At 40.8% G+C, this 27,635-nt stretch overlaps 1 protein-coding gene and 1 pseudogene across 1 annotated transcript in view; one reads left to right on the top strand and one right to left on the bottom strand.

Annotated features, from left to right (window-relative positions):
• LOC126413269 (myrosinase 1-like) overlaps positions 1-27,635 on the bottom strand; it is a 328,262-nt gene that overhangs the window by 160,510 nt on the left and 140,117 nt on the right. The window contains exon 11 of the mRNA XM_050083171.1: positions 274-346. Within this exon, the coding sequence (XP_049939128.1) occupies positions 274-346 (73 nt within the window). The remainder of the gene's footprint in view (positions 1-273; positions 347-27,635) is intronic.
• On the top strand, positions 7,152-7,268 carry LOC126413379 (5S ribosomal RNA; annotated as a pseudogene).

The raw sequence follows: 27,635 nt of genomic DNA, 5'->3' as shown, positions 1-27,635 counted from the left end.
AGATTAACAACAAAGGAAATATGTTATTGCAGGAGTATAGGAAGCAATCAACGAATAAAATGATACCTACGAGTACAGTATGATAACCTATTAAGTCACACTTCAGCTCTGACATTTTTACACGGGTGGCAGAAACAACAAAAGCGAAGTTCATAATGGGGTTCTGGCGTACTACAAGAGCACGTGGAACTATTACAATTTCACAGAGATTTACACAAAAGATTGCAAGAAGTCGGTAGGTAGCTGTTTGGTCCTGAAAATGTCGCCCATTACGCTAGCGGATGCCTTTGGTGTCCTTGGCAAGTCTGGGTCGTCGAAGTCCACTTCGTACAGCCCGAACTTCACACTGTGTAAACAAAAGAAAAAGAAAAATTACGTTTCATAGCGTTTACTATAGACAGATGCTACGTTATTAGTAGCATTAGACAAACGTACATTGATTCTTATTTGTAAGGGGCGACCAAATATTTTTGCGTTCGAAGGCCGCTTGTCCAGAATCGGTATACCCAGCAGGCAGAATCGTCGTGAGCATTAAGGTAATCTTCCTATCGGCGCCGCAGGCTAAAGATACCCGTTTAGCAAAACATTGTGTACTGCTCCGTGAAAGTTCGGAGCCACCTGCTGCACATGCACCTCCGACTGTAATCGTCGACCTTTCAAGGCCATTTTTAATGGACCGTGACAATCGCATAGGGATAGGCCAGGACTACTGTGTAAATAAAGTTTCAAGACAGATTTCTTCGTGAGTAGCGATGCTCGTAGACCGGTCTCACCACGTGCGCCAGGTGCTGGGTTGTGTTGGCTAAGGAAGCCAAACACTGGCATTCGCCGGCGAAACGCTGAAGTGAAAAGATCGCGATTGCAGGGAGTGTCTGTTTTTTACAAACGTCGTCGAGAAATCGGAACGTCCAAAATGCAGTGCCTCTTGGAGCAGAGGTGTTCGATCAAATTTTGTGTGAAACTGAACAAGACCGGTACGGAAACGTTCGAAATGATTCAAGAGGCCTATATAGAATACGCCATGTTACGTGCCATGGTTTTCATGTGGCACAGGAGGTTCAAAGATGGCCGCGAAGACTTGGAGGACAATGGACGCTCTGGAAGGCTTCAACGAGCAGAACCGACGAAAATCTGGCCAAAGTGCGTCAAGTTTTAAACAGTTACCGACGTCTCAGCCTCACAATGAGTGCAGACGAAGTGGGTTTGAATCACCAAACTGTGTTTCAGCTAGTGACAGAAGATCTAATTATGATAAAAGTGTGCAGGAAACTTGTCCCTAAAGTCCTCTCGGATGAACAGAAGGAGCGGAGTCTGTCTCTTTCACAGGACGTGCTTGAATATTTACAAACCGAACCTGATTTTTTGGACAAAGTGGTCACTGGTGATGAGACCTGGCTCTTCGAAAACGATCCAAAGTCGAAGAGGCAAAGCTTGGAGTGGAACACCTCCGCATCACTAAAGCTGAAGAAAGACCGCATGAGCAAATCACGTGTGAAAAGCATGCTCATTGCTTTCTTTGACGCAAAGGGAATGATACACAAAGAATTTGTGCCTGCCAGAGAATGGTCAGTATTATAATGGAGTGGTCCACTGTTTGAGGGATCGAGTCCGCCAAGTCTGCCCGGAGAAGAAAGACGACTGGGTGCTCCACCATGACATTGCGACCGGTCACACCTGCTTCGCTGTCACTGAAGTTTTGACCATGTTTAATAAGGCAACGCCGCCGCAGCCACCGTATACCCCTGACCTTGTCCCAAGTGTCTTCTTTTGTTCCCCCGGATGAAGAGAGGCCTGAACGGGAAGCGGTTTGACAGTGTTGCAGTAGTCCAAAAGGTTTCGACGAGGGTTTTGAACAGCATTCCGGCTGAGGATTTCTAGGGAGCTTACCACCAGTAGAAATCTCGTTGGAAGCGGTGTGCGGATTCTCAAGGCACCTATTTTGAGGAATTGTAGTCCGGTGCATGAAATTAATCAATGAATTTTGTGTTCTGAGACCAGCCTTGAAGCCTTATTTACACACCCTGTATAAGGTGAATACTGGAGTGTGTCCCACGTTAGTTGGCCCCACTTCTGGACGTCTCTCAGATCGACTGGTGTCTTGTGTCGAATCGCGACGAGCTCCGAACTTGGCACACCACTCGAGAATGGTGGTATTAAATGGCCATGCTGCCCCAGATGCATTCTTCTTCTCCGATGGATGTCTATCGGTGTTTGCCCTTCAATGGCCACGGAAAGAATAACAGCACGCTGTCCATCTTTGGACTAATCTCGTAATAAGGTCGCCATAGTTCATGTTTCCGCATTTACCGCACACACGTCAGGAAGACACGAAAGCGATACTAATCCGTTGTGCACATGTCGGTGCTCTTCTACCGCTATCGCAGTCGCATAAGCGACATCGCAGCCGCATGAACACTACGTTAACGCCCTCAGACGGAAAACATTTTGATCGCCTCTTATAATATGTAATGTTTTACTTAAAACAACCATTTAATACAAGTAAAATATTTAATGTGTTACTTAAAACAACCGTTTAACAAGGAAAAAACGCTTGTTTTACAGATCCTCATTTGCAGGTAATATCCAAGTAGAAGGAGGCGACTGTTACTAGGCTGCCAGCTGCAACAAGTTCATGTTAATCGCCGGGCCTTCAGTGATTATCAACACAGCAATTAAACAGCTCAACCATGAAGTTTTCTTCAACGAATCTAAACTAATGATAGATCCTAGTGCTCGACAAAAATGGATGAAGACTGATTATGGGAATATCACACGAGACATAGAATGAAACGTTTATGTGTGGTGACCCAGGAAAATTGCTAGAAAAAGATGAAAAAATTTGACGGTGCCTGTCATCGGATAAAATCTTACGTAAAAAAAGTTACGTAGCGTTAAAGCTAAGACACTGAAACATGCTATTAAGATTGCACTCTTCAGAAAATTTGGTATAAACACAAAGCAGTTAGTGCGTAAAAGGGATGCAACATACCGAGGAAAAACTCGAGGAACTGATGATCCGATGGATAAGTGCATTTAAGAGACAATGAACTATTGTTTGCAAAGATAGAAACTAAAAAGTCACGAACTACAAAGAGATTGTTCAAATGGCTGTGAGCACTATGGGACTCAACTGCTGAGGTCATCAGTCCCCTAGAACTTAGAGCTACTTAAACCTAACTAACCTAAAGACATCACGCACATCCATGCCCGAGGCTGTAGCGCCTAGAACCGCTCGGCCACTCCAACCGGCGAACCACAAAGAGAAACAGCTGTTCTACTGGTCATGTCTGGAATGCACAAAATACATGTGACTAGTCGCTAAGCCCCCCCATGAACCATGGACCTTGCCGTTGGTGGGGAGGCTTGTGTGCCTCAGCGATACAGATGGCCATACCGTAGGTGCAACCACAACAGAGGGGTATCTGTTGAGAGGCCAGACAAACATGTGGTTCCTGAAGAGGGGCAGCAGCCTTTTCAGTAGTTGCAGGGGCAACAGTCTGGATGATTGACTGATCTGGTCTTGTAACATTAACCAAATCGGCCTTGCTGTGCTGGTACTGCGAACGGCTGAAAGCAAGGGGAAACTACAGCCGTAATTTTTCCCGAGGACATGCAGCTTTACTGTATGATTAAATGATGATGGCGTCCTCTTGGGTAAAATATTCCGGAGGTAAAATAGTCCCCCATTCGGATCTCCGGGTGGGGACTACTCAGAAGGACGTCGTTATCAGGAGAAAGAAAACTGGCGTTCTACGGATCGGAGCGTGGAATGTCAGATCCCTTAATCGGGCAGGTAGGTTAGAAAATTTAAAAAGGGAAATGGATAGGTTAAAGATAGATATAGTGGGAATCAGTGAAGTTCGGTGGCAGGAGGAACAAGACTTTTGGTCAGGTGATTACAGGGTTATAAATACAAAATCAAATAGGGGTAATGCAGGATTAGGTTTAATAATGAATAAAAAATAGGAGTGCGGTTTAGCTACTACAAACAGCATAGTGAACGCATTATTGTGGCCAAGATAGACACAAAGCCCATGCCTACTACAGTAGTACAAGTTTATATGCCAACTAGCTCTGCAGATGATGAAGAAATTGATGAAATGTATGACGAGATAAAAGAAATTATTCAGGTAGTGAAGGGAGACGAAAATTTAATAGTCATGGGTGACTGGAATTCGTCAGTAGGAAAAGGGAGAGAAGGAAACATAGTAGGTGAATATGGATTGGGGGGAAGAAATGAATGAGGAAGCCGCCTTGTAGAATTTTGCACAGAGCATAACTTAATCATAGCTAACACTTGGTTCAAGAATCATAAAAGAAGGTTGTATACCTGGAAGAATCATGGAGATACTAAAAGGTATCAGATAGATTATATAATGGTAAGACAGAGATTTAGGAACCAGGTTTTAAATTGTAAGACATTTCCAGGGGCAGATGTGGATTCTGACCACAATCTATTGGTTATGAACTGCAGATTGAAACCGAAGAAACTGCAAAAAGGTGGGAATTTAAGGAGATGGGACCTGGATAAACTGACTAAACCAGAGGTTGTACAGAGTTTCAGGGAGAGCATAAGGGAACAATTGACAGGAATGGGAGAAGGAAATACAGTAGAAGAAGAATGGGTAGCTCTGAGGGATGAAGTAGTGAAGGCAGCAGACGATCAAGTAGGTAAAAAGATGAGGGCTAATAGAAATCCTTGGGTAACAGAAGAAATATTGAATTTAATTGATGAAAGGAGAAAATATAAAAATGCAGTAAATGAAGGAGGCAAAAAGGAATACAAACGTCTCAAAAATGAGATCGACAGGAAGTGCAAAATGGCTAAGCAGGGATGGCTAGAGGACAAATGTAAGGATTTAGGGCTTGTCTCACTAGGGGTAAGATAGATACTGCATACAGGAAAATTAAAGAGACCTTTGGAGAAAAGAGAACCACTTGTATGAATATCAAGAGCTCAGATGGCAACCCAGTTCTAAGCAAAGAAGGGAAAGCAGAAAGGTGGAAGGAGTATATAGAGGGTTTATACAAGGGCCATGTACTTGACGACAAATGATGGAAATGGAAGAGGATGTAGATGAAGACGAAATGGGAGATATGATACTGCGTGAAGAGTTTGACAGAGCACTGAAAGACCTGAGTCGAAACAAGGCCCCGGGAGTAGACAACATTCCATTAGAACTACTGATGGCCTTGGGAGATCCAGTCATGACAAAACTCTACCATCTGGTGAGCAAGATGTATGAGACAGGCGATATACCCTCAGACTTCAAGAAGAATATAATAATTCCAATCCCAAAGAAAGCAGGTGTTGACAGATGTGAAAATTACAGAACTACCAGTTTAATAAGTCACAGCTGCAAAATACTAACGCGAATTCTTTACAGACGAATGGAAAAACTGGTAGAAGCCGACATCGGGGAAGATCAGTTTGGATTCCGTAGAAATGTTGGAACACGTGAGACAATACTAACCTTACGACTTATCTTAGAAGAAAGATTAAGAAAAGGCAAACCTACGTTTCTAGCATTTGTAGACTTAGAGAAAGCTTTTGACAATGTTAACTGGAATACTCTCTTTCAAATTCTGAAGGTGGCAGGGGTAAAATACAGGGAGCGAACGGTTATTTACAATTTGTACAGAAACCAGATGGCAGTTATAAGAGTCGAGAGGCATGAAAGGGAAGCAGTTGAACGGAATGGACAGTGTCTTGAAAGGAGGATATAAGATGAACATCAACAAAAGCAAAACGAGGATAATGGAATGTAGGCAAATTAAATTGGGTGATCCTGAGGGAATTAGATTAGGAAATGAGACACAAAGTAGTAAAGGAGTTTTGCTATTTAGGGAGTAAAATAACTGATGATGGTCGAAGTAGAGAGGATATAAAATGTAGACTGGCAATGGCAAGGAAATCGTTTCTGAAGAAGAGAAATTTGTTAACATCGAGTATTGATTTAAGTGTCAGGAAGTCGTTTCTGAAAGTATTTGTATGGAGTGTAGCCATGTTTGGAAGTGAATCATGGACGATAACTAGTTTGGACAAGAAGAGAATAGAAGCTTTCGAAATGTGGTGCTACAGAAAAATGCTGAAGATAAGGTGGGTAGATCACGTAACTAATGAGGAGGTATTGAATAGGATTGGGGAGAAGAGAAGTTTGTGGCACAACGTGACTAGAAGAAGGGATTGGTTGGTAGGACATGTTTTGAGGCATCAAGGGATCAGAAATTTAGCATTGGAGGGCAGCGTGGAGGGTAAAAATCGTAGAGGGAGACCAAGAGATGAATACACTAAGCAGCTTCAGAAGGATGTAGGTTGCAGTAGGTACTGGGAGATGAAAAAGCTTGCACAGGATAGAGTAGCATGGAGAGCTGCATCAAACCAGTCTCAGGACTGAGGACCACAACAACAACAACAACTGTCGCTAAGCCAGAGAATAAAACTAGAACTAGTGGTAAATTCACAACCACAAGGAATTCTGAGTGTAGCAAGAATCCAAGAAGTCTTTACAGATAGGCCTACTACAAACAACACGAACCCTAGATCCCAAAATAGAAAATTTAGCTTGGTGACACGTATCAACGTAACCCCAGTGGTTTCAATCGAAATTTATAAAAATAACTAACGCTTCCTTTACACAATGGTTCGAACTTTTACATTCACACATCAAAATGTATTTTACTACATACCTCATAAATACAAGAAATTACTTAGTCAGTACAAGATAGTGCTATTTTTCACAGAATATAGGTAACATACATACTGTTACTCGCTTCTGATACGATCTATTGCGTTTGTAAAAACTACTCTAAAATTTTACAACTATGCCACACAATATTCCTTTCAATTTTGTCAGCTAAACATCCTGCAAAACGAAAGGAATAGCTATGCGTCATCTTCAAGAACTGTTTTCCAACTTCATTAGTATTACTACAAGAGAATTTCTATTTGCTGCACTCAGAAAAATAAAAAAAATAAAAAAACGACGCGTCATGAAGAAATTATCAGAATGGGAAATGAAAATCAATAGACGTGATGTACATGTAGAGACAAACAAATGATTACAATTTCAGAAAAACTGGACGATTTGTTGAACTGAAACAGCTTCACAATTTGAGCGAGTCAACAACACATTGCTTCACGTTTGACAGGCAACGGCCTTGCCTCAGTGGATTCACCGGTTCCCGTGAGATCACCGAAGTTAAGCGCTGTTGGGCGTGGCCGGCACTTGGATGGGTGACCATCGAGAAGCCATGCGCTGTTGCCATTTTTCGGGATGCACTCAGCCTCGTGATGCCAATTGAGGTGCTACTCGGCCGAATAGTAGCAGCTTCGGTCAAGAATACCATCATAACGATCGGGAGAGCGGTGTGCTGACCCCACGCCCCTCCTATCCGCGTCCTCAACTGAAGATCCCACACTGGTGAGCAATATTCAAGCAGTGGGTGAACGAGTGTACTGTAACCTACTTCCTTTGTTTTCGGATCGCATTTCCTTAGGATTCTTCCAATGAATCTCAGTCTGGCATCTGCTTTACCGTCGATCAACTTTATATGATCATTCCATTTTAAATCACTCCTAATGCCTACTCCCAGATAATTTATGGAATTAACGGATTGCAGTTGCTGACCTGCTATATTGTAGCAAAATGATAAGGGATCTTTCTTTCTAGTTGTTGTTGTTCGTTTCGTTCGCTTCGCTCGCCCATTCTAGATCTGTTTCAAATCATTTTTGAACTCTGAACTTTTGGTTCTTTTTCGTATTCTATTTAGCGTCCACGACCGGAAATTAAAGTGTATTTTATAATTACGTAAATTACATAAAAATTACGGGGTATGTAATACATACATCTTCTCAGGTAACAAAACGGCTTATCAGCTTACTTCACTGTTTCGATAAACAGCAGAAGAAATACTTGTAAAAAGGCAAGATTTTTTGTAATTACAATGCAAAGGACGTCGGCACGGCACGCACGAGTGGACATTTTCCGTCTCTTTTGATACAAGGTAAAAGTGCATGTTCATTGTTATGGAAGGCAGACAGACTTACAACCGAATGAAGCCCGCGCTTCGTAATCGAGTGTATGGTGTCACATGTTGTAGAGAGAATGTGATATCTCCTACAATATTATTTCAGCGGCACTGGGTGGCGCACGAAACATCGGCCCCGAGTACTAGACTGCTCATTGTCGCTTACCACTCGTCATCTATTGTTTCTAACTTGCTTGCATTAGCTTATTTGTTATTTCTTCACTGCCTGATTATTATAGGTTTACCTATTCTGCTCGTAGCGGTCAACAAATCATGCGTAATTGGTGACCAGTTTGTACTCGGGGCCGGTTTTTCGTGCGCCACCTTATATTATTTCACTGCGATCAGCCACATAACGCTACAGTTGGCTAAACGAGATGTTTTGCGGAATCACTAAAACTGCAAGTGTCTGAGAATTCTGTTATGAATAAAAGCTCTGTACTGCAGGAGGAGGCAAGTGCCCCCTCTTGGCGCCTTCCATCTTCAGTCACCTGTGCTACTAATTTTCAATTTTTCATAAGATCCATGTACCAAGCACAATGAGCGGTGAACGAGTAAAAATGAACGGTTCCCAAAAAAGAGCCACCACCAGTGAACTAGTTCCCTAGGATGAATGACTTTGCCCATCTGTAGCCCGCACGCCGCCAGTGTTTCTAATGCTTGTCTTCGTGCTTGTCAAATCCTTGGCTAGCAGGGTCGCTGAATATCTCCCCAGTTGAGCACATTTGGAACATTGTAGGCAGGTTCCTCCAGTTATCCCGGGATTTTGACGATCCAAAGCTCCGGTTGGATAGAATTGAGCGCGATATCTCTCGGTCAATCAATGTCAAGATGAATAACTGTTTGCATAAGGGCCAGAGGTGATGCAACGCGTTATTGACTCGCTGAAATTGTGAATCTGTTTCTCTCGACTAAATCACCCAGTTTTTCTGCAATTCTGACCATTGGTTTGTCCGTACATGCACATCACACGTACCGATTTCAGTCCCATTCGGATAACTTCTTCGTGGTGCGATTTTGTTTGTTTGTTTTGGAGCGTGGACAGGTAGGAAGAGTATATAGAGGAGTTATACAAAGGAGATGAGCATCACACTTACCGATTTCAGTCCCATTCGGATAACTTCTTCGTGGTGCGATTTTGTTTGTTTGTTTTGGAGCGTGGACAGGGAGGAAGAGTATATAGAGGAGTTATACAAAGGAGATGAGTTTGCAGGCAATATCATAGAAATGAGAGATGACGTAGATGAAGGGGAGAGAGGAGAAATGAACTGCGAGAACAATTTGCGAAATGATACTGCGAGAACAATTTGCGAAATGATACAGAGACAGCAATTTACAGAGCACTGAAGTATCCAAGTCGAAACAAGGTGCGGGAATAGACGACATTCTGTCGGACCTACCGATAGTCTTGGGAGAGCTAGCCATGACAAAACACGTCCATCTGGTATACAACACACATAAGACAGGGGAAATACCCTCAGACTTGAAGAAGAATGTGCTAGTTCCAATTCCAAAGAAAGCAGGTGCTGACAAGTGTAAATGTTACTGACCCATCAGTTTAATACGAGGGTTGTCCAGAAAGTAAGTTCCGATCGGTCGTGAAATGGAAACCACAGTGAAAACCAGAAACGTTTTATTTGCAACTGTTAGGTACACCTTTCACCTACTTCTCTACATACAGGGTTATTACAAATGATTGAAGCGATTTCACAGCTCTACAATAACTTTATTATTTGAGATATTTTCACAATGCTTTGCCCACACATACAAAAACTCAAAAAGATTTTTTAGGCATTCACAAATGTTCGATATGTGCCCCTTTAGTGATTCGGCAGGCATCGAGCCAATAATCAAGTTCCTCCCACACTCGGCGCAGCATGTCCCCATCAATGAGTTCGAAAGCATCATTGATGCGAGCTCACAGTTCTGGCACGTTTCTTGGTAAAGGAGGTTTAAACACTGAATCTTTCACATAACCTCACAGAAAGAAATCACATGGGGTTAAGTTGGGAGAGCGTGGAGGCCATGACATGAATTGCTGATCATGATCTCCACCACGACCGATCCATCGCTTTTCCAATCTCCTGTTTAAGAAATGCCGAACATCATGATGGAAGTGCGGTGGAGCACCATCCTGTTGAAAGATGAAGTCGGTGCTGTCGGTCTCCAGTTGTGGCATGAGCCAATTTTCCAGCATGTCCAGATACATATGTCCTGCAGCGTTTTTTTCGCAGAAGAAAATGGGGCCATAAACTTTAAACCGTGAGATTGCACAAAATACGTTAACTTTTGGTGAATTGCGAATTTGCTGCACGAATGCGTGAGGATTCTCTACCGCCCAGATTCGCACATTGTGTCTGTTCACTTCACCACTAAGGAAAAATGTTGCTTCATCACTGAAAACAAGTTTCGCACTGAACGCATCCTCTTCCATGAGCTGTTGCAACCGGGCCTAAAATTCAAAGTGTTTGACTTTGTCATCAGGTGTCAGGGCTTGTAGCAATTGTAAACGGTAAGGCTTCTGCTTTAGCCTTTTCCGTAAGATTTTCCAAACCGTCGGCTGTGGTACGTTTAGCTCCCTGCTTGCTTTATTCGTCGACTCCCGCGGGCTACGCGTGAAATTTGCCCGCACGCGTTCAACCGTTTCTTCGCTCACTGCAGGCCGACCCGTTGATTTCCCCTTAAGGCATCCAGAAGATTTAAACTGCGCATACCATCGCCGAATGGAGTTAGCAGTTGGTGGATCTTTGCTGAATTCGTCCTGAAGTGTCGTTGCACTGTTATGACTGACTGATGTGAGTGCATTTCAAGCACGACATACGCTTTCTCGGCTCCTGTCGCCATTTTGTCTCACTGCACTCTCGAGCGCTCTGGCGGCAGAAACCTGAAGTGCGGCTTCAGCCGAACAAAACTTTATGAGTTTTTCTACGTATCTGTAGTGTGTCGTGACCATATGTCAATGAATGGAGCTACAGTGAATTTATGAAATCGCTTCAATCATTTGTAATAGCCCTGTAGTTGCCGCTCCAACTTTCGAGTTTTGTCGTAGTGTTGTATCGACTTTCCAATATCCTCGTCATGGAAAACAGATGCCTGTGCTTTCAGCCAGTTATCTGCACTGGTCTGCAGCTCATTGTCTGTGGAAAAGTTTTGTCTTCATAGCCAGGCAAACTCACGTTTATAGCATTTGTGGACTTAGAGAAAGCTTCTGGCGATCTTTACGTGAATACTCTCTTTGAAATTCTGAAGGTAGCAGGAGTAAAATACAGGGAGTGAAAAGCTATTCACAACTTTTAATTAAATTTTGTTTGCACCCTGTGTAGGTATCAGCCATTTCTGTATAGTTAGCTACTGTGTTCGAGACGGTGCGACCCTCTCACACGCAGAAGTGAAGTAGTTCGTAGTGCCACACGATTGAATTATAACAAAGAATAGATGGATCATAGTAACTCACGAATTCAGTGCTGGACAAGTACCCCTAGCACGCAGCCACGCCATCCATAGTCGATACAGAACCAATACATAGCCCCGCTCCAGTGCTCACCGCACGACACAGGACACAGAGAATGGTACAGCTGCAGCACACACTGGCTCTAGACGTTCAGAGCACGAAACAATGTCGTCGGGGCTATGAAGTTGAGGTGCGCGTCGGTAGACGACGTTGGCAGCTTACGGTTTCGACGTGTGTACATGCCATCCAATTTGGCCCGTTCCACACATTTGCCGTTGTTTCTCACCGACGAATGATACAGGAACCAAATGTGTGTTCGTTTGTATCCTCCTGTTCGCTTGCAGCAATTCGATGGCGATCTTCAACTTCTGCAAGAGACTACAGCACCGCATCGCTCCTGTTTGTCATGGAATGGTTAGACGATTAGAGGAAGACCCCCGTGGACACTAGCGTACATGTGAGGTCAGCAGCTCTTCTTACCTCAATACAAAGTCCATGAAACATTTCAAAAAACTGGTACAGATAAATGGCCGAGAACAACGTAACCACAAATTCCTAATTTTTTTTTTACAACGTTTGTAAATTCTCTACATGTTCACCCTTTATCACAGGCCATACATCTGATTGGTGGTCCGTTTCTTCCCACTACCGGCCCAGCATATCAAGAGCGGCGGTAACAACAGCTGCTGCAGTGCAGCGCCGCTAGTGTTAAACGTTATGTGGAACGTGAACGCACTTCTTGATGTAGCGCCACAGACAAGAAAAAAGAGGAAGAAGAAGTAACGTATGGCATCAAGTCTCGTGAGCGTTTTGCCCATCTCGTACACATTTATGGAAATGTGGAGGGGTGCCATCTTGTTGAAAGATGAAAAGCCTGCTATCAGCCTCAAGTTCCGGCATCAGCCACAATTGCACCCGATCGCGACAGGCGGCACCACTGACAGAACTCTCACAGAAGAAGAAAGGTTAGTAGACTCTGTCGTTGGACGCTGCACAGAACACGTTAACTTTCTCGGAATCCCGGATGTGTTCAACAGTTGCATATCGATTCTCTGTCCTCAAATACGTATGTTGTGTCGGTTGATCTCCAATCAAAGGCAGAAAGAGCCTTCTTTACTGTAGATTAATTTGCTTGTGCAGTCGTCATTTTCGAGATGCTTCTACATATCAACGCAGAACTGCATATGGCGCAAGTTGTCACCGAGGCTCACGGTTTGGAGGAGCACCAGTTTGTGCAGCTTCACTCTTTGTCGCTTACGAAGCATTTTCTGCACAGTTGGCTTAGGGTTGTTCAGTTCTTTAGTAGCTCGACAGACAGATTTCGTTGGACTTGGCTACATCACATCTTTCATACAGTCGACTGTCTGTTCTGACTTGCCCAACTGCCCCGAACGTTGTGTATCGCACAAACAGCTACCCTCTTCGAATTTCTTTTAGCGCTGGTAAACTGATGGTGTGTTCTGGAACTTCTGGGCGGAAAGCTCCTCGTACACTCACTGTCGATTTCCAACATGTAAATTCTAGCACACGGAATACTTCCTCTAACCTATGTAAAACTTTCTGGTGTTACCAGGTCACTTCCAATCATGCAACCATCCTTCAGAATTGATAAACATTGTATATTTTTCGAATAATTAAATGGCATTCTAAGCAAATTCCCATCACTTTACTTCCCATTCCATTCGTCAGTCCATGCTCTACTACTATTTTATCCTACTCTTTCGTTTCCAACTGGTGAACATCCATCATCAGGTCAAAATTAAATTTTTAGCCTCTTTGAGAAACTGGATAATTTATTTTGTTTCATCAAGTATACTTTTAACGTCTTTATCAGCTGCATTTCTAGCAGGTATATACACTTCGGCGACTGCTGTGCTTGCTTTGTGTCAATCTTGGCTACAATGATGTGTACAGTATGCTGTTGATAGTAGCTCACTGACAGACTTCCAAGACAAACAGGGGTGATGCGGTGGTGTAGTCTCTTGCTCTAACTTTAGTAACAACGGCCACAAAAGCTTGCACACTTACATTTCTAGTTCTTATTCATTATTAGAGTTCCTCCCGCGTTAATCTTTTATCGATTATACAGGGTGTTGCAAAAAGGTACGACCAAACTTTCAGGAAACATTCCTCACACACAAACAAAGAAAATGTGTTATGTGGACATGTGTCCGGAAACGCTTACTTTCCATGTTAGAGCTCATTTTATTACTTCTCTTCAAATCACATTAATCATGGAATGGAAACACACAGAACGTACCAGCGTGACTACAAACTCTTTGTTACAGGAAATGTTCAAAATGTCCTCCGTTAGCGAGGATACATGCATCCACCCTCCGTCGCATGGAATCCCTGATGCGCTGATGCAGCCCTGGAGAATGGCGTATTGTATCACAGCCGTCCACAATACGAGCGCGAAGAGTCTCTACATTTGGTGCCGGGGTTGCGTAGACAAGAGCTTTCAAATGCCCCCATAAATGAAAGTCAGGAGGGTTGAGGTCAGGAGAGTGTGGAGGCCATGGAATTGGTCCGCTTCTACCAATCCATCGGTCACCGAATCTGTTGTTGAGAAGCGTACGAACACTTCGACTGAAATGTGCAGGAGTTTCATCGTGCATGAACCACGTGTTGTGCCGTACTTGTAAAGGCACATGTTCTAGCAGCACAGTGCACCCGTGGAGGCCAATCAGCTGCTGATAGTGCTTGCACACGCTGTACATGGTATGGAAACAACTGGTTCTCCCGTAGCACTCTCCATATAGTGACGTGGTCAACTTTACCTTGTACAGCAGCAACTTCTCTGACGCTGACATTAGGGTTGTCGTCAACTGCACGAAGAATTGCCTCCTCCATTGCAGGTGTCCTCGTCGTTCTAGGTCTTCCCCAGTCGCGAGTCATAGGCTGGAATATTCCGTGCTCCCTAAGACGCCGATCAATTGCTTCGAACGTCTTCCTGTCAGGACACCTTCGTTCTGGAAATCTGTCTCGATACAAACGTACCGCGCCATGGCTATTGCCCCGTGCTAATCAAATGGGCATCTGCCAACTCCGCATTTGTAAACATTGCACTGACTGCAAAACCACGTTCGTGATGAACACTAACCTGTTGATGCTACTTACTGATGTGCTTGATGCTGGTACTTAAGAGCAATGAGTCGCATGTTAACACAAGCACCGAAGTCAACATTACCTTCCTTCAATTGGGCCAACTGGCAGTGAATCGAGGAAGTACAGTACATACTGACGAAACTAAAATGGGCTCTAACATGAAAATTAAGCGTTTCCGGACACATGTCCACATAACATCTTTTCTTTATTTGTGTGTGAGGAATGTTTCCTGAAAGTTTGGTCGTACCTTTTTGTAACACCCTGTGTAATCAATAAAAGATTAACGAAGGAGGAAGTCTAATAATGAATAAGAACTAGAAATGTAAGTGTGCAAGCTTTTGTGGCCGTTGTTACTAAAGTTAGAGCAAGAGACTACACCACCGCATCACCCCTGTTTGCCTTGGAAGTCTGTCAGTGAGCTACTTGCTGCAACAAGGTTAAACAATCTCTATAAGAGGAGACGCGAGACCAAATGCTAAAAGCTCCCCTCTCGCTACAAGACAAAGCACCACGTGGTTAAACCAACTCGCTCTCCTTCGAAGAGAGTTCGGCTGCAGACCCTCGACGCGCTGGAAGCAGACTGACCGTCTCACACACTCCAACGTCTCCCACGTGATTCCGTGGCCAGGAAAACCCAGAGATGAGGCTTCCGCCACCAACCTAACACCGGTAACTTTCACGCAAGGAGAGCAAACCTCTTTGCCTACCTGAAAACTACAGGGGTTGGCCATTCTGTACGACTAACGCTGATTCTCTGCAGCAGATTAAACCACCCTATAGCAACATGAAACACACCCACATTCTTTCCCTCACGCCTGACAGGGAGTTTTGTATCACTGTAAAGTAAATAAAATGATCATGAAAGGGGACTACAGGACCGTTTCAGCCTTTTGAGTCACCTTTATAAACTGTTCGGACGTATCATTATTAATAGAATCCTACCAGTTACAGACCCTCTTCTCATACGCGAACAAGCATGATTTCGACCGAACAGAAGCTGCACAGGGCAACTTTTGAATCTCACTCAGTTTATAGAGGATGGCTTTGAAACCCAACAAGTAACGGGCGTGGTCTTCGTGGATCTCACAGCAGCCTATGATACTGTCCATCACTGGTTACTTCATGCAAAATTACACAATATGATCAAGAACGTCCACCTAGTTAGACTAATCAGTACCCTCCTCCAAAACCGCAGGTTTTTTTGTTGATTTCTAGGACAACGCAGTCGCTGGAGAGTGCAGAAAAATGGTCTACCTCAGGGAAGCGTCTTGGCTCCACTTCTCTTCAACATTTATACCAACGACCAGCTATTGACCCTGGGCACGAGGAGATTGTTATATGTAGATGACCTAGCCCTTGCTACACACAGCTCATGCTTTGAAACAGTGGAAAGAAGCCTGACAACTGTGCTTAAAAGACTGTCAAATTATTATAATCAAAACCAACTCAGACCAAACCCTTCAAAGACACAAGTGTGTGCGTTTCACCTAAGGAACAGGAAGCTAATCGTTAGCTACATGTTGAATGGTCAGGCATCCAACTGCAGCATCATCACGCCCCTAAACACTTGGGAATCACTCACAATAGAACTCTGACACTCGAAACCCACTGCAAGAACACCAAAATGAAAATCTCAACTCGAAACAACCTCATTCGCTAACTAGCTGGGACACAGTGGGGCTCACACCCACAAACTATTCGCTCTTCTGCAATGGCACTGTGCTTTTCTGTTCCCGAATATGCTTCCCCAGTATGGTGCAGGTCATCTCTTGCCAGACAGGTAGACACTGCTCTCAACGAAACTTGCAGGTTGATCACGGGTTGCTTTAGACCTACCCCAACCGATAAGCTCTGCCACCTGGCTGGAATAGCGCCACCATGAGCATGCAGAACAGTGGCTGCCAACAAGGAGAGACTGAAAGTGGAACAGAACAGCGCCCATCCACTGCACGGACATAATGTACCACAGAAACGGCTGAGCTCGCGAAAGAGCTCCCTGAGGACATCCGTTTCACCAGAGAAGGCAAGGCTGGAGTTATGGAAGAAGTCGACGCCTCATCTGCGCGGATAGATGCCAAGAGCTAAAGAAGTACCACCTGGACACAATGAAAGCTGGCTGGTGTGGAAATCTTTAATCAGATTACGATCAGGAGTTGGACGATCCAGAGACAGCCTGAAAGGAAACAGTGAAATGAAGGTTATCGATGTATATGACGATTATACTAAGTATGAAGTTAAGGCTGAAATCGTTCAAAGTGATACAACAGAAGTACCTGAGTGTCCAAACGATGCGCATTGTGTAGAAAATAATTCAAAAAACAAAGTAGCTGAAACATCTAGAGATAATCTGCCTCACTGTTTAAAAGTTGCTTTCCTGCTCGATTCTGATAGCGAAATAGAACCTGGTGATAGCTCAGACGAGAGAGAGACTACAGATTCAGATAGAGATGAGTTTTCGGAGGTCGACAAACATAATAATACCTTTACAGAAAGAGGTTACGAAAAAGTTAATGACATATTTTCGAAACAAAATCCGGAATGCATAACCGAAACATCCGCCACATGACACTATATTAGTGCAAGCTATGCTTAATGTAATGAAAGAAATAGATTTACAGAAACCTAAAGAACCTCCAGATATAAATATAGTAGAATGTGAATTCTTAAAATCCTCTAAAGATGTAGAGGTCAACAAACCCAAAAAGCCACCTGATATACAACAGAAATCAGTAGGTAAATACTTCCTGGAAAGACATTATGGTTGAGCAGGATCTGTTATGGAAAGAACGGGAGGAAAAGTACAGAATTATTAAACAAACTACAATACCTGTAAATGTTTATAACACTGAGCTGCAAGTGCTTTTAGACACAGGATCCCAAATCAGTGCCATATCAGAATCATTCTTGATCATATTTCATGTAAACCAGGGTTAGTAATAATGTGGAGTAAAAATTATAGGAGCTACTGGTAGGTCCAGCAAGCCCATTCAAAAACAAGTATTGATGGACTCTAAAATAGGAAGTCAAAAATTTGAACACGATTTTTAGTGGTCCCTGAACTAAGTGCTGAAATCATTCTAGGTATTGATTGGCTAGACAAGGAAAAAGTAATTTTACATTGTGGTTGTGGAACTGCAAAAAGGTGGGAATTTAAGGAGACAGGACCTGAATAAACTGAAAGAACCAGAGGTTGTACAGGGTTTCAGGGAGAGAATAAGGGAACAATTGACAGTAATGGGGCAAAGAAATACAGTAGAAGAAGAATGGGTAGCTTTGAGGGATGAAATAGTGAAGGCAGAAGAGCATCAAATAGGTCAAAAGACGGGGGCTTGTAGAAACCATTGGGTAACAGAAGAAATATTGAATTTAATTTATGAAAGGAGAAAATATAAAAATGCAGTAAATGAAGCAGGCAAAAAGGAATACAAACGTCTCAAAAATGAGATCGACAGGAAGTGCAAAATGGCTAAGCAGGGATAGCTAGAGGACAAATGTAAGGATGTAGAGGCTTATCTAACTAGGGGTAAGATAGATACTGCCTACAGGAAAATTAAACAGACCTTTGGAGAAAGGAGAACCACTTGCATGAATATCAAGAGCTTTGATGGAAACCCAGTTCTAAGCAAAGAAGGGAAAGCAGAAAGGTGGAAGGAGTATATAGAGGATCTATACAATGGCGATGTACTTATGGACAATATTATGGAAATGTAAGAGGATGTACATGAAGATGAAATGGGAGATATGATGCTGGGTGAAGAGTTTGACAGAGCACTGAAAGACCTGTGTCGAAACAAGGCCCCCGGAGAGATAACATTCTATTAGAACTACTGACAGCCTTGGGAGAGCCAGTCCTGACAAAACTCTACCATCCAGTGAGCATGATGTATGAGACAGGCGAAATACCCTCAGACTTCAAGAAGAATATAATAATCCAATCCCAAAGAAAGCAGATGTTGACAGATGTGAAAATTACAGAACTATCAGTTTATCAACTTCAGTTTAATAAGTCACACCTATAAAGTACTAACGCGAATTCTTTACAGACGAATGGAAAAAATGATAGAAGCCGACCTCGGGGAAGATCAGTTTGGATTCTGTAGAAATGTTGGAACACATGAGGCAATACTGTCCCTACGACTTATCTTAGAAGAAAGATTAAGGAAAGGCAAACCTACGTTTATAGCATTTGTAGACTTAGAGAAAGCTATCGACAATGTTGACTGGAATACTCTCTTTCAAATTCTGAAGGTGGCAGGGGTAAAATACTGGGAGCGAAAGGCTATTTACAATTTGTACAGAAAGCAGATTGCAGTTATAAGAGTCGAGGGACATCAAAGGGAAGCAGTGGTTGGGAGGGGAGTGAGACAGGGTTGTAGCCTTTCCCTGATGTTATTCAATCTGTATATTGAGCAAGCAATAAATGACACAAAAGAAAAATTCGGAGTGGGAATTAAAATCCATAGAGAAGAAATAAAAACTTTTAGGTTCGCCGATGACATTGCAATTCTGTCGGAGGCAGGAAAGGACTTGGAAGAGCAGTTGAATGGAATGGACAGTGTCTTGAAAGGAGGATGTAAGACGAACATCAACAAAAGCAAAACGAGGATAATGGAATGTAGTCGAATTAAGTCGGGTGATGCTGAGGGAATTAGATTTGGAAATGAGACACTTAAAGTAGTAAAGGAGTTTTGCTATTTGGGGAGCAAAATAACTGATGATGGTCGAAGTAGAGAGGATATAAAATACAGACGCAATGGCAAGGAAAGCGTTTGTGAAGAAGAGAAATTTGTTAACATCGAGTATAGATTTAAATGTCAGGAAGTTGTTTCTGAAAGTATTTGTATGGAGTGCAGCCATGTATGGAAGTGAAACGTGGATGATAAATAGTTTAGACAAGAAAAGAATAGAAGCTTTCGAAATATGGTGCTACAGAAGAATGCTGAAGAGAAGGTGTCGAACAAGATTGGGGAGAAGAGAAGTTTGTGGCACAACTTGACTAGAAGAAGGGATCGGTTGGTAGGACATATTCTGAGGCATCAAGGGATCACCAGTTTAGTATTGGAGGGCAGCGTGGGGGGTAAAAATCGTAGAGGGAGACCAAGAGATGAATACAATAAGCAGATTCGGAAGGATGTAGGTTGCGGTAGGTACTGGGAGATGAAGAAACATGCACAGGATAGAGTAGCATGGAGAGCTGCATCAAGCCAGTCACAGGACTGAAGACCACAACTACAACAACAGTGGAACTGGTAAGATTAATAGGGAAACCAAAACAATATAAATTAAATTTGAAGGTGACAACCAGGTCCAAGATGTTAACGTAGAACCCATATTGTTAAAAATAGAATCTGAAAGTGATGGTTTATCCCAACTATATGAAATATACCATGTGAAAGATTTATAGCAGGATGATCAAAAAACTGACAGTTTTAGGGAAAGTTTTGATGTTCTCCAAGAGGTCTCATGTGAACAGAAAGAGGATTTATTTAATATCTTGAATAATAATAAGGAAGTGTTCTCTGATAAACCAGGTGTCGTAAATGACTTTGAATACTGTATGGATGTCCTGGAACATGAACCATTCTTTGTCAGACCATATCCAATACCTATCACTAAGAAAGAAGCAGTACAAGCTGAAATTGATAAAATGTTGGAATGCAGAGTAATAGAGAGAAGCAATAGTGAATACAATAGTCCACTTATTGTAGTCAATAAGAAGGATGGAGCTGTAAGAGTAGTCATTGATGCACAGACATTGAATTAAATTGTCAGGAGTGAAGTAGAGAGACCTGAAAATTTAGATGATTTATTACAAAAGTTCCATAATGTACAATATCTAACCAGTTTAGATCTCACTGCCGGATATTGGCAAATCCCATTACACAAAGATTCCAGGAAATATACAGCGTTTTTTGTTTGCAGGAAAATGTTACCAATACAAAGTTGTACCATTTGGTTAAAATACCTCTGTTTCTGTTTTCATTAGGGCTTTGGATTCTGTTTTAGGAAAAGAACTTTGTGCCAGATTGACTGTATGTGGATGACCTATTGATTGCTACTGATAACTGGGAGGAACATTGTGACCTGTTAAACAAAACCCTTATTGCTCTTCAAGCAGGGTGCATGACTTTAAAGTTAAAAAAGAGTGAATTTGTGAGACAAGAAATTAAATTTTTAGGACACATAATAACCACATCTGGGATTGGCAAGGACCCAGAAAAGCTTAATGCTATTGAAAAGTGCCCTCCTCCAAAGAACAAGAAACAATTAAAAATGTTTTTAGGTCTTTAGAACATAGGACCATTGCTTTTGCTAGTAGGACTTTATCTAAATATGATAAAAACTATACTATTTCAGAGAAAGAGGCTTTAGAAATCATTTGAGGATTAAAGAAATTTAGGAATTATTTATGGGGACATAAAACTATAATTCATACAGACCACAAGGCATTAACCTTTTTGAAAAAATGTCAACTGTTTACTGGCAGGTTGTGTTGTTGGGCCCTGTACCTACAACAGTTTGATTATGAGATATTGTATATTAAAGGTAGTGACAATTACGTAGCTGACGCTTTATCACGACTGCCTGAGGGTATGAACAACTTACCGAGGGAATGTAATGAAGATGGCAAATTTCATATAAGATATATTAAGGAGGTTCCAGTTAGGAAAAGAATTGAGAAAATTTGTAAAAGCATGAGGTTCCACCAGAATGAGGATGAAATATGGGAGTCAGTGAAAGTTAATTTTAGTAACCCTAATTTCCCACAAATCAGTAGATTTTACAAGATATTTAATGGAGTTTTATACAGGAGAAAGAACACCAGTACTGAAGAATGGAAGGTGTGTTGGCCTAGGGAAGTTGAGACTGAAGTGATTGATTATTTTCATCTTGCCTTATGTCATTGTTGTCCCAAAAAGTGTATTGAAAAGTTAACTGATGTGGTCATGATTAAGGTACGTGCTGCTAAGAAAATTACTGAAAGAATAAGATCTTGTGATGTATGTCAGAGGGCAAAAGTAACAAATGAGTAAATCAAAGTTTTGTGCAGAATACAGTACCAGAGGACACATTAGAATTATTGTCAGTGGATTTGTATGGTCCTTTGCCTAAAACCTCAGGGAATTGGTCTTACATTGTTGTAGTGTTGGAAGTGTTCTCCAAATTTATTAAATTATATCCAATCAGGAAAGCCACTGCTAAAGCATAGTCGGATGACTGAGTATTTTAATACCATTGGTAAATCTAAAGCAGTCTTGTCTGATAATGGACCACAATTTATTTAAAAAAATCTGGAAAGAAGACATGAAGCAACATGATGTTCAAGTTAAATATATTTCGGCCTACCACCCAGCTAGTAACCCTGTCGAAAGATATATGGGTGAATTAGGAAGGTTACGTAGAACCTACTGTCACCATAACCATAAGGCTTGGGACAGATTTGTAACTGACTTTGAAAAGACCATGAACACTTTATACCATGAAATCACCGGTTTTATCCCTGAAGAAGTTCTGCTGGACCGCAAAAGTAAAAGTATTATTGAAGCGATCTTGCAATTCCAATCTATTGTAGGAATTAACCTGCATGAGAAAAAAGAGTTAGTTAAGAAAAGAATGAAAGAGAAAGCGGCCGCTAGATCCAAAAGGCATGATAATAACCTCAAAACAACTAAATTTAAGCTTGGAGATTATGTTTTAGTGAAGACCCATGAAAAATCTAGTGAAATTAATAATGAAATTTCTAAATTCAAATACATTTACAATGGGCCTTTTGAAGTGAAAGGAACTCCACATACAGATGCTTATATTCTTGTGTACCCTAGGTCAAGGAAGCCTTTAGGAGTTAGAAATATAGTTGCCCTGAAGTTGTATGTCCACAGAAACTAATGATGAATGAAATGTGGTGTCCCTAGGGGACATGCACTCTTTGCATTGTCAGGTGCCTGACGAGCACCAGGGACCCAAGTCGTTGCCAGCACTACTTCCATTTCTTTTTGTGCTGTCAACCTTCCTCTTCATCATTCAGAACTTTAGCTATCTTCTTTCCTTCTTCTCTATCAAAGTAAATTAAAAAGTGTGAAAATAATATAAGACACAGTAGGCGTTTGTGGCAGAGATGTGAAGCAGAAAATTGGGTACACTAGAAAATGACCAAGAATAATGTAAGTATAGCGGGGATTGTAAAGGAAAAATGTAATGGAAAAGTAATTGGAAATAAAAATATGGATGAGAAAAGGTAAGAATACTGAAAACAAGGTAAATGTACACCATAATACGACTAAATGTAAGTGATTTTGAAAATAGGGATGAATATAGTGTTGAAAAACTGAATATGTGTTCAAAACTGAGTATTATATATGTAATGGCCTAACAGTGTGTGGAAAAGCAATGATAAATGAATACTAAGAAATTCTTAATCCTGAACATTGTCATTATACCAAAAATGTCATTAAAATTTTTCTTGATTAAAGATGTGCGTATTACCTGATTTTGTCATGGTGTGAAGAAAGATTTAATATTCCCAGTGTCTAATTCCTGTTTCAAAGTTTCAGATTTTATGTTTTATACCATTAATGCAATTTTTGCGTAAGATGTGACATAATGATAAAAAAAACTTAGAGATGATGACAATAAACTGCTCAAAAATATATTGTTGGGCAGCAAAACAAGACAAAAGAATAAAAATGCTGTGGTCCTGAAGTTGAGGACTACCAAATATGCTATGTGAGCAGTAGCCAAAGGACTCGCCATTGTGGGGGCAAGGAGTTGATAAGTGATCATGAACTGCCTAACCTAGAGGATGGGACAGTGTGTCAACTTAAAAATGTGTTCTTTAGTGTTCTTAATCTAAATTGTGTTTTTGTGCCTAAATGTTTACATACAAAGATTGCCAAACCAATAATGGGCGGAATGTGTAACATGGACTGCTAGTGCTGTGGCAAGCAGTGAAGTAAGTTGGGTTTTTTGATCAATGTGTTATGGACTAACTATTATTATTGGAGTCAGTGAAAAGTTATTATAAAATGTATAAGGAATCTTATTCAAATAGTTGTAGATGTTTGGAGACCAAGTTTTCTGGTGTAACTTAAAGTTTTGGACTGTCTTGTTTTAAAATACAGCAGTGATAATTAAAGATAGATTCTGAATATGTTAGCGTGTTTATGTGCAACAAAGATTTTGGACTGCTATTAAAGAAGAGCAGCTTCAAAGTTAATAATTTTGAAAAACAAACCTTGAAAAGTTACTTTTGTATTTAAAGAATCAGTTGGAAAAGGTTCTCATAGCTATTTTGTGCAAATATTTGTACAAATGTGGATGCAAACTGAATCTTACAACATTTTTTTAATTGCTGAAACTTGTAAAATGTACTATGATCATTAATATGCTTGTGTGCCTGTGAATATTTACATTCTTTAAAAATATTGAAAGACAAATTTCTGTTTTGTTGAGTTAAAATGTTCTGTGCTGTTGTATATGTGTATTATTTTTGTTTGTTTGAAGGCCATACCTATTCTACTAATATGCAGATTATTTGTGTACTGTTTGTCTGTTATTTGAACCATATGTGAATAAAATGAACATGTTTAAAGGTATCTTGTGTAAAGATGAAAATTAGTTTCTTTAAACCAGTGTGAAAACGAAAATTACTGTAAATGTCTTATTTTGAATATGTTTTGGAAGAAAGGTATGAAAATTCTTAATGTATATACTGTATGTTTGTAATATGTATTTTTTTTCCTCCCAACTGAAGTTGGATGGTACAATATTTTTTTTTTTTTTTTTTGTAGCCAACACCACTTAGGTGTTATAGATGTTTCCTTGAAGTGTCCCTTACGGGAAACTTCAACGAAACATAGGACATGTGTAACACCATATCTCTAATTACTGATTTATTTTGCTTCTGTTTTATTTAATGTTACATCGTTGAGCTTCTGTAAAGGATGTTGGATTGAATTGATAACACAAAACTGTATACTCGTTTCTTTGTAAAAACTTTGATGTCGTGGTTTGATTCTATGCAATGTAGTATATGTGTCATTTAAATTCTTTGTCCCAATTGGAAGGAGACAAAACTTGCTGTATATATTTGGAATTTGTTTAAATAATTGTGTTTAGAATTACCTATATGTGCAAATGATATGTTTTGTTTAATATGTTTAGTTACTGTTATATAAACTGCTGACCTTCACTTAGGATTCTTAATTAGTTTGTATGAAAAAGGTGTAGTGGTTCCCCTCCGGAATGGAACTGTTTTAGCGCACGCAAATTGTAGTTGGCCTAGGTAGAAAAGGTGGAATAAGAATCAGTCAGGGATGAGCTACCAAACTGTGCACTGCCCATGTAAAAGTTGTATATTTTGCTGGTTCTGAGAGGGGCTTTTCCTTCCGCTTTCCAATGCCTCGGATGGATGGATAAATAGCTGGAACTATTCTGGGATTGGTATCTATCATCACCACCAAGAAATGACAGAGTCCAGCAATTCTACCTGCATTTCCACCTACCAACATGCAATCGCCACCACATTGCGCAATCACTATAATGGAGCACTATAGTAATGTACAGTGAAGGATCAGCTCATTGGACGTTTTAGTGTGCACAAATATAAGGTAACTTATAACTGAATTCATGTACCTACCTTGATTTTTTCCCTATCAGAACACCTCTCAGATTCCTCTCCATTTGTTATGATTACCGAGTGTCCTAGTTTGTGGAAAAAATGAAACCCTCAAAGCCAAATATTTAATCAAATAATGTTGTTTGATCTTTGGTAAGAAGAGAGTATTCAGATTTACTGTGGATTTAGTAAAATTGTGGGAGGTAGTAAATGTAGTCTTGTGAAAGCCTCACAGTGATGGAAACAGTCCAATTTAAAGTTTTTTCTGGAGTTTCAAAGTCACCTATTTAACCATTTACTTGAAAGTAGAAGACGGTGGTAATATAGACAATTTGCTGTTTCTTTTAAAAATTAAAATTCTTAAAACTGAGGGTTATAAAGTTTTGCTTAGTTAATGATCATAGCGCTGCCTGTAGTAAATTTTAAAAGGTGAGCCAGTTTCTTGTAAATTTGTCAACATTGTGCCTCACTGCAGTAAAAGTCGTGAATTGCAGTTGTGGAAAGTTGGATGCTTGCTAAGCACCTGTTATCCTTTACCATTATTTATGGAAACAATAATTTCTTTATTCAAAAGACAGTGAGAAGTAACGTGTTTGTGAATTCCATTTAACTTTCATTCTAAATAGAATAGTATTTAGTTGAGAGATATTTAACCTGTGACCAGTTCATAGTAACGCAGTGAACTACATTCATAATTTTATGTCAGCTAGAAAATATATGAACAATAATACTGAACCTATGTCCAATTAATGATTCTGCAGTGAATATTAATAGTAATGTTATAAAGACCATTTAGTTTGAATAAGCCCTGAAAGTAATAGTGTGTTTCGTTATCTATTATATTTATGCAAATAGTTTGTTCTGCTCTGTTAGCTTCCAATCTAACCGTGAACATCTGCAGGTGTCAGAGTTCGTTGCACTCGCGTGTGGCAAAATATAAGTTGTGTTTGTCCGTTAAGATTACTCATACCTAATTTCTTGAACAAGAATGTCAATCATCCTCTTGCCTAATTAGGTTGGCGACCGTTTTCCTTGTTCTTTGAACAGTGTAGATAGGTAAAATATTGTTTGTACTGTTCAAAAATTTACGTAACTCTGACTTTCATTTCCGGTAAGCCACCCCCGCTAGGTACAACGCGGTCAACATAAAAAAATTCCTCTCAGAGGGTAACACTGCTCTGTTGCTTTATGCCATAAAGTTTTATTTCACGACCTGCCTCCTACTTTAAGGTTATGGTATAGCTGTAGCATACAGTAATGTTATAATCCTACAAGTAACATTGGAGTTTTTCCGCCTTCTGTGATTATAGAAATTCTTATTAGGACCAGACGCATTTGGCTGTATTTAAAGAGTCTGCAGTGGTTACTGTAAATGTTCCAGACTTGTTTAGAAAGTAATGGAGAAGAATGGGGATACATAATACATAAAAACATTATTTGTCAGTGCGTCGCAGTGCGCTAAAATTAGAATGTTGGTTTGTTGAAGAATGCACGGAGATAACAAAGGAGCTAAAAACCTGAGTAATAAAAAAAATAATTTTGAACTTGAGAAGAGTTTATGATCTACGTACACTGATTTTTAAACAAAATCAAAATTATCAGAGCGACCGCGTTAAATACAGTGAAATGAGTCTCGTCCACGTAAGATTTTTCACAGTTCAGATTATGGAATAACTACGGTATCATTTGTAAAACTGTGACTGCAGAAGAGAAGTATCAAGAACAAACGGAGGTGTAAGCTATACAAACATCCTAATGCATATACAAAAATCATTACATTTACCCTTACTTCGATCTACGATAGCTGACAACTCACCGCGACGGCAGTGAATTGCACTGTCCATGCTGTCTTGCCTTCCAGTTTCGACAGTTCAATGTTCGTGGTCATGTAAAGAATGTATGACTCCGTGTTCTTAATCATTATTCAATCTCCGTCCCAGATTGCGCTATACCCTTTCATGATCACAATTAAATATAAATTTGTGTAAGAATACCTTTCGCAATACTCCTCACACAATAAAATACTTAAGAAATGTACGAACGCCTCGTACACTTAATTCACTTGGACTCACACCAGAGTAACGATTACATGGTAAACATGCAACAGGGAAGTAACCGATTTTGTGAAATTTTACGAGTTCCTAACCGGAAGCGAATTATATAGTTTCATCTGTGTGGTTTGGTAGTCTAGTTTTTGAATTTCTACGTGTTACTTTAATATTTACTATACTCCGTTCATAATAAGAATAAACCTCATGTAAACATTACACAAAGTATTCTGCCGCGTTTCCTGGACCTCACTGGGTCTCGTTCCACGTGGCGCAGAAGCCAAGCTGTCTCAAGTACAGTCAAGTACGATAATAAGGGTACTCAGCGACAATACGTGGCAATAGCTTCACCGGCGCCTTGAATTTGGACAGCACTGGCCAG

Source organism: Schistocerca serialis, chromosome 7 (genome assembly GCF_023864345.2).
Source record: "Schistocerca serialis cubense isolate TAMUIC-IGC-003099 chromosome 7, iqSchSeri2.2, whole genome shotgun sequence".
Classification (NCBI taxonomy): domain Eukaryota; kingdom Metazoa; phylum Arthropoda; class Insecta; order Orthoptera; family Acrididae; genus Schistocerca; species Schistocerca serialis.
The sequence above is the reverse complement of the archived record's forward strand: the minus strand, read 5'-3'. Positions and strand labels throughout refer to the sequence as shown.